Genomic DNA, 12,075 nt, shown 5'->3' with positions numbered 1-12,075 from the left:
GGGGGTGGGGTGTCGAGAATGGAAGCTGGCGCCAACGGCCCTTGATTGGGATACCTGGGCCGCGTCGGCCGACGCTGGGAGAAGGAGGGGTCGGTCTCGTGACCTGAGCTGGCAAGAGCTAGGCTTGGGCTTCATTCTGCGTCCGGAGCCTGGCGGCAGGTTATTGATTTACGTCCTGCTCTAGCTGCCCGGCTCCTACCCCGCCCTGGAAGTACCCTCCCCCCCCGCAACCAGCGCCCCGTTTGTCGCGGGGCTTTAGAGCTTAAGCCCACGGGATCACATTCTGAGGAACTGCGTGTTTCTCTTAACTTGTAGGAATGAATTCCAGTATTTCCAAAGAATGACTACAGTCTCTTCAGTAGAAGGTAATGTGGCATTTTTAAGTGCTTCAAGTTTGCGAAAGGTCTTGCCTGAGGAAGCTTGCTGCAAGTGAAAAAGTGAAAGCGAAGTCGCTCAGTCGTGTCCGACTCTTAGCGACCCCATGGACTGCAGCCCACCAGGCTCCTCCATCCATGGGATTTTCCAGGCAGCAGTACTGGAGTGGGGTGCCAAAGCTTACCAGTGCAAATTTTACTTAAGTGAAAAGTTGCTCATGTTAGTCTTGGACCTTTTGTCTTAACATCAATGTGTATACAGTTCCCAAGACTCATTAAACATTCCTTAAAAAAAAAGTTTATTTGAAATTTTATGTGGGCGCGTTGCTGCTGCTGCTAAGTCGCTTCAGTCGTGTCCGACTTTGTGCGACCCCATAGACGGCAGCCCACCAGGCTCCCCTGTCCCTGGGATTCTCCAGGCAAGAACATTGGAGTGGGTTGCCATTTCCTTCTCCAGTGCATGAAAGTGAAAAGTGAAAGTGAAGTCGCTCAGTCATGTCCGACTCTTCGCGACCCCATGGATTGCAGCCCACCAGGCTCCGTACAATTCAGGTATTGGGCAAAATTGGAAGCTAGGTAAAGGCTTCTTTGGAAGTCAGAGCCCGCAAAGGAGAACGGAAGCGGCTTTTGAAATCGCTGCTGCTGTAAGATGATAATGTCTGAATGGCAATGGAGAGGACAAAGGGCAAAAAACCGTTACAAGATGCTCGATTTGGAGATCCGAAAGTTGAAGGTGGTGCGGTAAGGCAAGGATGAACTCTCATTTCCAGTTTGATAGTCTGAGTGACATGGGAAATAGTGAGCACCTCTAATGATGACAATTTTGAAGTGCTTGTAGGATATTCCAGACAACTTCAGGCTCAGGGAACGAGGTGAATTGAACCACTGGCAAGAAGAGGATAACCAGGGAAAAGAATATGGGCATGAGGGATAGGACCATTTAAAGCCTAAGAAGAGTGTATCTTTGTTCCTTGGAGGAGCAGAAGCAGAGTAAACAGGGGAACCATAAATCGGAAAGGAGCAGATGCAGCATAACTGTAATGGCAGGGATAAAAGGTCCTTGGATTTGGCCCTTGAATCACTGGTCGAGACAAGATGGCAAGAGCTCTAAGGCAAAGGATTGACATTAACGCTCTCAAAATCCTAAGTATGGCCTGCTAATAAGAAGAGCATCCTCTGCCTGTTTGCTTGTTTTCAGTAAATATAGTATTTCTTGGATGAATGAATGAAAGGGTACCAAGGATGTCTTGGCTGTCTCCCTACGTCCTTCATTCATCATTTCTACCTTAGTTGTTAGGTCAGATCTGTGCCATTTTCCTCATCAGAATTCCTCACCTGTTAGCTTCATTAATAGTTGATAATCTCCTTATTGAACACATAAAGTTCTGTCCTTGCAAATATTGTGAATATTGTATAAGGATTCTCTGAATTACTTGGGGGGGGGGTTGTTTATTCTTGAAGGAAAATAAAAGTTTTTGCAGTTTGTAAATTTCATGTTTTTGTTTTGAAAAAATCAAACTAATGATGATTCTTTAAGAAAACAGATACATGCACTCCTTTGATAGTCTCTCAGAACATGTCAAGAATCATAGAAATGTATATGTTCCTTTGATCCAGATAGCCAACTCCCAAGGTTTTTTCCTCCTAAGTAATTAAACAAATTGGAAGCTACATATGTAAAGTTTTTATAGAAGCAGTATAGTTGAAAGAGAAGCATAGAGGCACAATTGATAATGTTTTTTAAGCTCATTGCTTGGAATATTAAGCAGCTATCTTTAAGAAAAATTACTGTAATTTAAATATATAAAGTATGCAAATATAAATAATGTATATATGTGAAAGTTGCTCAATCATGTCCAATTCTTTGTGACCCCATGGACTATACAGTCCATGGAATTCTCCAGGCCAGAATACCGGAGTGGGTACCATTCCCTTCTCCAGGGGATCTTCCCAACCCAGGGATCGAACCCAGGTCTGCCACATTGCATGCGGATTCTTTACTAGCTGAGCCACCAGAAGTGAAGTGAAGTGAAGTCACTCAGTCGTGTCCGACTCTTTGCAACACCATGGACTGTAGCCTCCCAGGCTCCTCCATCCATAGGATTTTCCAGGCAAGAGTACTGGAGTGGGTTGCCATTTCCTTCTCCAGGGGATCTTCCCAACCCAGGGATCAAACCCAGGTCTCCCGCATTGTAGGCAGACGCTTCACCATCTGAGCCACCAGGGAAGCCCTTAAATACCCTTAACAACTTAATTACCCATAACAATAAATAAGTCTTAAATACCCATAACAACTCTACAAGTAGGAACCATTGTTATCTCCATTTTATAGGTAAGGAAAATAAAGCACAGGAAATAAACATGACTTGCTTAGTAGATGACAATACATTCAATTTTAGCACTTCATCCCAGTATCTTTGCTTTTAACTACTATAATATACATGGTTACAGTTGGTTAAAGCTATATATTGGTTATAAATTGGCTAAAGGCAAAGGGAATAATAGTTATTAGACTTAGATAATGGATGACATGATAAATTTTGGTAAAGCTGTTTTAAATTTTTAAAGCAGATCCACTAGGTGTCACTATGACCATCATATCTATGCATGTATGTATAAGTATATAAAAATATATATGTATGCTCTCAAAATATATTCTTTCCATGTGATTTTAAAGGTAAACAGAATTTGGTGATTATGGGTAGGAAGACCTGGTTCTCCATTCCAGAGAAGAATCGACCTTTAAAGGACAGAATTAATATAGTTCTCAGTAGAGAACTCAAGTAAGTATTATAACAAATTCACGGCAAGAAAATCGTGTTCCATTTCTTATGGTAGAGGGTTAGTATATGACTGAAATAGTATGAATATTACTATGGATGAAACTACTTAATATCATAAAGGTGATTACAGAAAATGAAGTAGAAGTTATGTATGCCTCATGACAGTAACTTATTCTGTTACTCAAGGGATTGATTTCATCACTTGACAAGTTACATTAAATCTAACTATGGTAATAGATTTGCGAGTTTCCTTGAACCATTATTCAGTAAACTTAAATATGTTATATAATGTAACTTAAGAAACTCTAGTTTCACATAAAATCAAAATACATATGTTTTGGACCTTACCAAAATTAAGTGGTTATCCTTTCTCTGTACCTATCCCTAAATACTGTAAGTTTTCAAATAAGCTAAAAACTGTGCTGTGTTATTTCATCTTGTGCTCTGTTATTTCTAGTTTACCACAACACCCAAATAATATTTTGTACTTAGGCTCTTTACCCAAAGTCTGAAGGTTAAAAATTTCAAAGTTTTGAAATGGAAGCATTTCCCAGGGATTCTCAGGAGTGTCTTTTGTTGACCTGTGCAAGGAATTTTTCTGTTCACCAGTCTAACATTAGGTGACATAGATCTGGATGCCTGGAAATGCCCTGGGGACTCAGCAGGGTGAGGAGGGAGAGGTGGTTCAAGTAATAGCATTAAGGCTGTTCATCAAGTCAGGTCCAGTGCTTTGTCCGGCACCAAGGCTTTCATGGCATTTACTCTACAGGGGCTTTCCATTTTGTTTCTTTTTGTTACTGTTTACATAGGTCCTAGCTCACTAAGATAACTTCCTGAACCCCAAGGGATTTGGGGGGTGGGGGAGCACCTGAATTATACCATAAGAGGAAGTTTGGAATTGGCATGGTAATTATTCTCTCTTAAACTAATAATCTAAGCAGAAAAAGAATGCAGTATCCTAGGGTACTGCTTGCTTAAGAACAAGGGTCATAATATTCCTTTCCCATGTGTATTATTAGGGTTCAACCAGAGCATCAGACCAGTAGCAGATAGATAGGTAAAAGACTTTTATTGCAAGGAATTATGCCATTGTGGGGGCTGGCTGCTGCTGCTAAGTCGCTTCAGTCGTGTCCGACTCTGTGCGACCCCATAGACGGCAGACCATCAGGAAGGATAGGCAGGAACTCTAGAAGGGGCTGAAGCTGCTGCCCACTGGGGAAATTTCTTCAGGGAAGCCTCAGATCTGTTCTTAAGACCTTTCAACCCCTTGAATTAGGTCCACCCAGATTAAAGTCATCTAATTATCAGCTTTAATCACATCTACAAGATACCTTCATGGCAACACCTAGATTGCTGTCTAAATAACTGAGTACTGTAGCCTAGCCAAGTGAATATATCAAAGACCATGGGAAGGAAAAAAACACTGCACAACTATAGCCTAAGGGGATTCAGGCTTGTGTAGATTTTCTCCCAAATCCCTCCTAGTATGGTATAGGTTAAAAACATGAAAGAAAGTATACCAGAATATTTGCACTGATTGCCTTTGGGTAGGGGAATATGTCTTGCCATCTGCCCCAGTCTTCATGCTGGTCTCTCCTGATTGCTAGGATATTCTGATGATCTCTTTACTTGGTAGGTTCACTGATTGTATTGCCATTCCCAGAGACTCTTTAATAACATATTCTTGAATACTATTTAAGTTTATTTATGGCCAGCTTGAGCTAAAACGAACATAAAGAAATCTCAGTGGGGGAGATTTTCAGTTGGGGAAGAATATCTCCAATTTCTTCCTTATGACCCCCTGTGGTGTATATAATTGGATTTGTTTTTTTCTTATGTATTTATAAATAACATTTGTTGGTGTATTTTCACTTTTTTTTTATAAGGCAGAGAGAAAATTTTAAATCTTTATAACCAAGAGAAAATTTAAAATCTTTATTACCAAGCACACCAGGAAAATAAGGATTCCAGTTAGGGAAACATTTTATTTTTTATCCTTCCTTCTGCTTCCCTACTTGTGGTCAGTTCCACATATATCCTGAGCACCTGCTGTGTGCCAGGCACTGCTAGGTCCTAAATAACAGTGGGGAGATTCACACAGGTAAATATCTAATTCATGTAAGCTTTTAAGATAGGTTCAGTTTCTTACCACCACCACCCCCAGGGTAAAAAGAAACTGAATCCTCAAAGTAGCCCCAAAATTTGCTGCCAGATATTAGTCATTTTGGGTAAGTGTTTCCTTAATAAGGTATAGGAAAAAAATGCCTTTCCAAAGCTTTTTAGACAATCCAATTGTGGCTTTAAAAGAAATATTACACAGCCACACTTGGAAAACAGGCATTTTCTCAAAACATTAAACACAGAATCATCATATGCCCCAGCAATCCCACCCCTTGGTATATACCCAAGAGAAATGAAGGCATAATTACATAAGAACCTATACACAGATATTCAAAGCAGCATCATTCATAGTAGCTAAAAAATGGAAACATCCCAAATGTCCATCAACTGATGAATGGATCAACAAAATGTGCTATATCCATGCTATGGAATATTATTCCACAATAAAAGGAATGAATTACTGATACACGCTACAACATAAATAAATTTAGAAAACTAGAGTTTAATATTACTTTATTGTTTTTCTTTTGAAATAAATACTATGTACAACAAAATGTACATTTTTGTCTTATGTGTACATTTCCTACATTTTAACAAATGTATGCATCTATGCCTCTGATGCTGGGAAAGATTGAAGGCAAAAGAAGAGGGCAGCAGAGGATAAGATGGTTAGATAGCATTACTGACTCAATGGACATGAGTTTGAGCAAACTCCAGGAGATGGTGGAAGACAGGGAAGCACCGTGTGCTGCAGTCCATGAGGTCGCAGAGTCAGACATGACTTAGCAACTCAGCAACAACATGCACCCGTATAACCCATATCAAAGATAGAGAACGTTACTGTCACTCCCAGAAAGCTGCCTCGAGTCCCTTACTGGTGAATCTTTACCCCTTCCCTCCAGAAACAACTACCGTTCTGATCTTTCTAACACACATATCATGCGATATCACAGGTGGTTTTGGTTTTGATTCATTGTGGACTGTACATCAATAAGGGTTGAATTATTGGCCATGGGCCATACTGATGCTAAATGCTTCTTATTGAAAGGTCTTATGTTTATGATGATTTTTACTTTATTATTACTGCTTCCTAGTCATATTATTTTACTAATATGAATGGTGTTTGTAAATATTATGTGTAATTCTTTCTGTTAACCTCAGGGAACCTCCAAAGGGAGCTCATTTTCTTGCCAAAAGTCTGGATGATGCCTTAGAACTTATTGAAGATCCAGAATTAACAAATAAAGTAGACGTGGTTTGGATAGTGGGAGGCAGTTCTGTTTATAAGGTAAGAAAAATTATCTGTGAATATAAAGAAATAGTCTACCCTCTTTCAGCTTCCCTGCCATCTGAACTTTGAAAAAATAAGCCATGAGCAAAGTGTGTTATTTCTATAAGTTAGACATACTGTCAGTTTGAATTACTCATTTTTTGACACTATCAGACAAACTAAATGAAACTTTTAAAATAAGTTTTTAGGTCTATACCAATTTATTTTCAATTCAAAATAGTTGACGTTTCCAATTTTAAAAACATTCTAAACCCTTCCTGAGAATTGTATTTGCACTGCATTGTTTACTTTTCCGTATGTGCCCTGCATGCACTGAGTTATCATCTGTTTTTCAGGATAAATATGTTCCTTACCGAGAAAAGGCTATGGCTGTCCATTGATATACAGTGACTAGATGGATATGAGCTAATTAAAAACAGAAGACTCCCTCAGCAGTTTTCGTTTAAAATGAGGATAAGGAGAAAGTGTTACGTGATTTCATATCATAAAGGAAGACAGCATGTAAAATAGAAAATAATTTCTTTTGCTTGATACCAGAAGACCTCCAGCTTTAGAAAATGCTGAGGTTAATACATAGAATTTTGAAACATTGAAACATTTCATCAATGAAACATTGATGAAAGATGAACATTTATGGGGAGGAAAAAAAGTCAGCCCCTATTCTTTGGTGGCTTGTGGTAATATACGAACACTGAAATTATTTTAGAAAGAAGAGGTATACCAAAATCCCAGGTGGGATTTTAAAAATTCTTGTTTTTTGTGTTCCTCTTTCTACAACCTTTATTTCTTCCATTTGTAATAGGGGGAAAATGGACATTTTTCGTTGGTCTTTTTGGCCAAGTATGAATTTTTTAAGAAAATAAATCCTGTCTTTTCCTCAGTGTCTATCATATTTTGAATGATTCAATACTGCAGTTACTTGAAAACGTATTGTAAATGATGCTGCTGCTGCTGCTGCTAAGTCGCTTCAGTCGTGTCCAACTCTGTGCGACCCCAGAGACGGCAGCCCACCAGGCTCCCCCGTCCCTGGGATTCTCCAGGCAAGAACACTGGAGTGGGTTGCCATTTCCTTCTCCAATGCATGAAAGTGAAAATGAAAGTGAAGTCACTCAGTCATGTCTGATTCCTAGCGACCCCATGGACTGCAGCCCACCAGGCTTCTCCGCCCATGGGATTTTCTAGGCAAAAGTACTGGAGTGGGGTGCCATTGCCTTCTCCGATTCTAAACGATATAAGTACTTAAATACATTTATACAATTTGATATATCTAAACGCATATAAATAAAGAAGTAGAATCCCTAGGTGATAATTCACTAGGGATTACTTCACATCACAATGACTTGTAGAACATTCAAATCTACCAGCCTGTTTTTGTAAACAGAGTTTCCTTAGAACATAGCCATGCCTATTGGTTTATTAATGTTTATGACTGCTTTTGCTACAAAGGTATGAAACTGTATGGCCCACAAAGCCTAAAATATTTACCATCTGACTCTGTACAGAAACAGTGGACCAAATATCATTAACTATTACTTGTTTTCCAAACTTTAAGCTTTTTATTTTGTATTGGGTATAGCCAATTAACAACGTTGTGGTAGTTTCAGGTAAGCAGTGAAGGGACTCAGTCATACATACACTTGTACAAATATCATTAACTTTGATATAGATCTTCAAATGCTACCGTGATTAGTCCCTTCAATTTTTCTAATTTTTGGTACAGTAAGAATTGATTTGGTTGGGGCAAGAAAAAAACTGATTTAATGGAAGCCATAGTATTGAAAATAAAAAGTAAAATTTGTTCTATGACCTTTATGTGGAATCTTAAGGAGTACAGACACTTGAATTTATATGTATATGGTTTTGTGGGCTTTTTTTTTTTTTTAACCTCTGTAAGCTATTTCACAATCAAGAGTTATTGCTTTATTAGAGCTGCAATTGGGACTGACTCCTGACTTTGTATTCGAATTTTAAGATATTTGTTCTAGGGAAGTTTTTTCTGTAGAAACTAGCAACAGTGTTTTAGGCAGTGGCACTGTCTCTATAAGACCAAATGCAATCATTGGCAACAACAGACAGAATGTGTTACCTACTAGCATTGTGACTATCTGCTGAGAAATTGAAGCATTATTAAATTTTATGTAAAGGTACTAAGTATGCCCTTGGGATTTTCATTAGTCAAAGTTTCATGAAATTACTATCTTATTCATATATACATATACATATATATACATATATATATATATATGTAAGTTTTTTCCATGGAGGGAAAGTAGATAATTTGGGGGTTTTAATTCTTAAACAACAACCTAAGATAAAAGACAAATTGAATGCTTAGATGCAAAAAAGAGTTTATGCAAGCAAACTAGAGCCCAGAGTATATTTGAATTCACCCTTGTAACTGTTGATAAATGATTAGGGCCATTCTCAGCTAAGTCATACTTTTGCAGGGAAACCCAAAGTGAAGAATAGGATAATTATAGCATACTTTGGAGGTAATTAAAAATATTACAGTTTCTATAGCTTTGGACACAGATAAATAAGGAAATTAATGCCTTTTGTTCTATTTCAAAGGAAGCCATGAACAAGCCAGGCCATGTTAGACTATTTGTGACAAGGATCATGCAAGAATTTGAAAGTGATGCATTTTTCCCAGAAATTGATTTTGAAAAATATAAACTTCTTCCAGAGTAAGTAAAATGTTATCAATTAGTCTGAAGCACCTTTGGCTTTCCTGCTTAAGAACTATAAAAAAGAGAATGTGTCTTCAGATAGAATTCAAGGTAGTAATGTGTTTTATAGACATAAGCTATAGGAATTTGGGGTATCTGCTTTAAAACACTTGGGAAGGTTCAGGTTTTAATGATTTTGCTGAAATCTAGAGAGTCGGCCTTAGTTCGTTCTGTGAGATCTCTGCTTATTCGGGATCAAACCTCTGCCTTAGGGGATACAGTGCTTACCTAGACAGGTGATGTTACTATCACTATGCTCCAGATCACGTTTTTCATAACAGAGGAGGAGGGGTGAGTAACAGATAAGCATCCAAAGAGTTGCTGTGTAAAATGTTCATCGTGAATTGAAATACTGCAATGTGGTAGATTCTGTGTATTCTGAGAAGTCCTTTCTGAACGATGACGCCTACACTGAGAGCTAAACAGCAAGAAGCCAGCCACACAAAGACCTGAGAAGAGCATTCCAGAAACCAGAAGTAGCTAGTGCAAGAGACCTGAGGGCAGAAACAAGCCTGGCATGTTCCCTGAACCTGAAAGCCACTGTGGACATTGTGAGTGAGGAGGGGACTGAAAGGGATCAGACCAAGGGCGAGGTTAGAGGGTTCTGAATAGAGAATGATACTGTTCTTCTGGAGAAGGGGTAGGCTACCCACTCCAGTATTCTTGGGCTTCTCTTGTGGCTCAGCTGGTAAAGAGTCCGCCTGCAATGGGGGAGACCTGGGTTTGATCCCTGGGTTGGGAAGATCCCCTGGAGAAGGAAATGGTACTCACTCCAGTATTCTGGCCTGCAGAATTCCATGGACTGTATAGTCCATGGGGTGGCAAAGAGTCAGACACTGCGCAGCTTTCACTTTGACTTTAACTGTTCTGTTACGGGAAGTGGGCAAGAGGGACAGGAGTGAAGGAGGGAAGCCCGTTACAGTAGTCCAGGTGAAAGATGAAGGAGCTTAGTTAGCAGTGGTGGAGGTGGGAGAAGAGGTTACATTTGATTTACTCTGTACTTGTGCTTTTAGCATGAAACTGATTGTGAAAACATTTTAGTTTAAAAGCACTTTTCAGCTGTTGGCTATGGAGAGTAGAAGATTAATTATACCAACACTTTTAGACTAGCTCTTAACACATTCTTTCAGACATTCTCAGTTGAAAACAGTCTTTGAGTGTAAGTTTGATTTTGGAAATTCCTCCTAAAAGCAACATTCAGAGCAAAGTCTGTATAAATGGATGATGAGGGCCAGTCTCAATTAAGTCATACTTTTGCAGGGTAAAATATATTATATATATTTACTATAAAGCTTTAGAGTAAAGTATATTACTTTCTAGAGTTGGGGCTTCCCTGGTAACTTAGCTGGTGAAGAATCTGCCTGCAATGCAGGAGACACGGCGTAATTCCTGGGTTGGGAAAATCCGCTGGAGAAGGGATAGGCCTACCCACTCCAGTATTCTTGCCTGGAGAATTCCATGGACAGAGGAACCTGGCAGGCTACAGTCCATGGGGTTGCATTTTTGGACATGACTGAGCCACTTGCATTTTCTTTTAGAGTAATATAGGTAATGGTCTTGAATCAAATGAAGGGTGTAACTGATTTTCTTGGGCTCTTAACTAGCTCTAAAAAAATCTGGGAACTCTAAGAACTCTAAAAATTTCCTAAACAACCAAAGTACAGCCTTTTGCTTATGTGGTCTCCAAAGGTGACTGCTTAGAAAAATCACATTATTGATTTCAATCATATATATACACGTGGGGCTTCCCTGGTGGCTCAGTCGGTAAAGAATCTGCCTGCAGCACAGGAGATCAGGTTTGATCCCTGGGTTGGCAAGATTCCCTGGAGAAGGAAATGGTTATCCACTCCAGTATTCTTGCCCGAGAAATCCCGGGGTAGAGGAGCATAGCAGGCTACAGTTCGTGGAGTCGCAAAGAGTTGGATACAACTAATGACTAAACCACCACCGTATATACAGTTTTAAAAAATTGTCTGTTTTGTTGTCCCAGCTTATTTTCTCCTGTGCTGCTTAGATCTGATTCTCACCTTCTGTGGATACTGATCTCTGCTGTCCCTCTTTTTTACCTTTCTTTTTTTGCTACTAACAAAAAGAATAAATTACTGTGTGAATCAGCTTCATATTAAATACCTTTAAAATACCTGTCTAAACCCTATTGCTCTGAATCAGACATCTTACAAAGCTGTGACCCTTTAGAATCCTTTATAATTTAAATACAGGGCTGGCTTTTTGACTCTTAGAAAAAAAAATATGAACATCTTTACTGAGAAATGATTCACACATCTCAACATTCATCCATTCGAAATATAAAATTCAATGGGTTTTAGTATATTCAGAGTTTTGTGGCTATCACCACAATCTCAAGTTCAGAACATTTTCACCACCCCCCTAAAAAATCCCTGTGCACATTAGCAGCTGCTCTTTATTCCCCTCCCATCTTGGCTCTAGGGAACACTAATCTATTTTCTACCTCTATAGATATGCCTATTGTGGATATTTCATATTAACAGAATCATATAAAATGAAGTCTCTCACTTAGTATTCTGTTTGTAAGGTCATCCATGTTGTGACTGGTTTGATCACCTTGCTGTCCAAAGGACTATAAAGAGTCTTCTCCAGGACCACAGTTTGAAAGCCTCAATTCTTCAGCACTCTGCCTTCTTTATGATCCAGTTCTCACAACCATTCGTGTCTACTGGAGAGACCATGCTGCTGCTGCTGCTGCTGCTAAGTCACTTCAGTCGTGTCCAACTCTGTGCGACCCCATAGACAGCAGC

General features: G+C 39.2%; 1 protein-coding gene across 1 annotated transcript in view; it reads left to right on the top strand.

Moving 5' to 3' along the window:
* Nucleotides 1-58: 58 nt before the first annotated feature.
* DHFR (dihydrofolate reductase) overlaps nucleotides 59-12,075 on the top strand; it is a 15,342-nt gene continuing 3,325 nt past the window's right edge. The window contains exons 1-4 of the mRNA XM_010863364.1: nucleotides 59-365; nucleotides 3,052-3,157; nucleotides 6,440-6,566; nucleotides 9,141-9,256. Coding sequence (XP_010861666.1) covers nucleotides 341-365; nucleotides 3,052-3,157; nucleotides 6,440-6,566; nucleotides 9,141-9,256 — 374 coding nt within the window. The 5' untranslated portion in view covers nucleotides 59-340. The remainder of the gene's footprint in view (nucleotides 366-3,051; nucleotides 3,158-6,439; nucleotides 6,567-9,140; nucleotides 9,257-12,075) is intronic.

Source organism: Bison bison, unplaced genomic scaffold (genome assembly GCF_000754665.1).
Source record: "Bison bison bison isolate TAMUID 2011002044 unplaced genomic scaffold, Bison_UMD1.0 scf7180017864490, whole genome shotgun sequence".
Taxonomy (NCBI): domain Eukaryota; kingdom Metazoa; phylum Chordata; class Mammalia; order Artiodactyla; family Bovidae; genus Bison; species Bison bison.
Note: the sequence above shows the minus strand (reverse complement) of the source record. Positions and strands in the feature narration are given on the sequence as shown.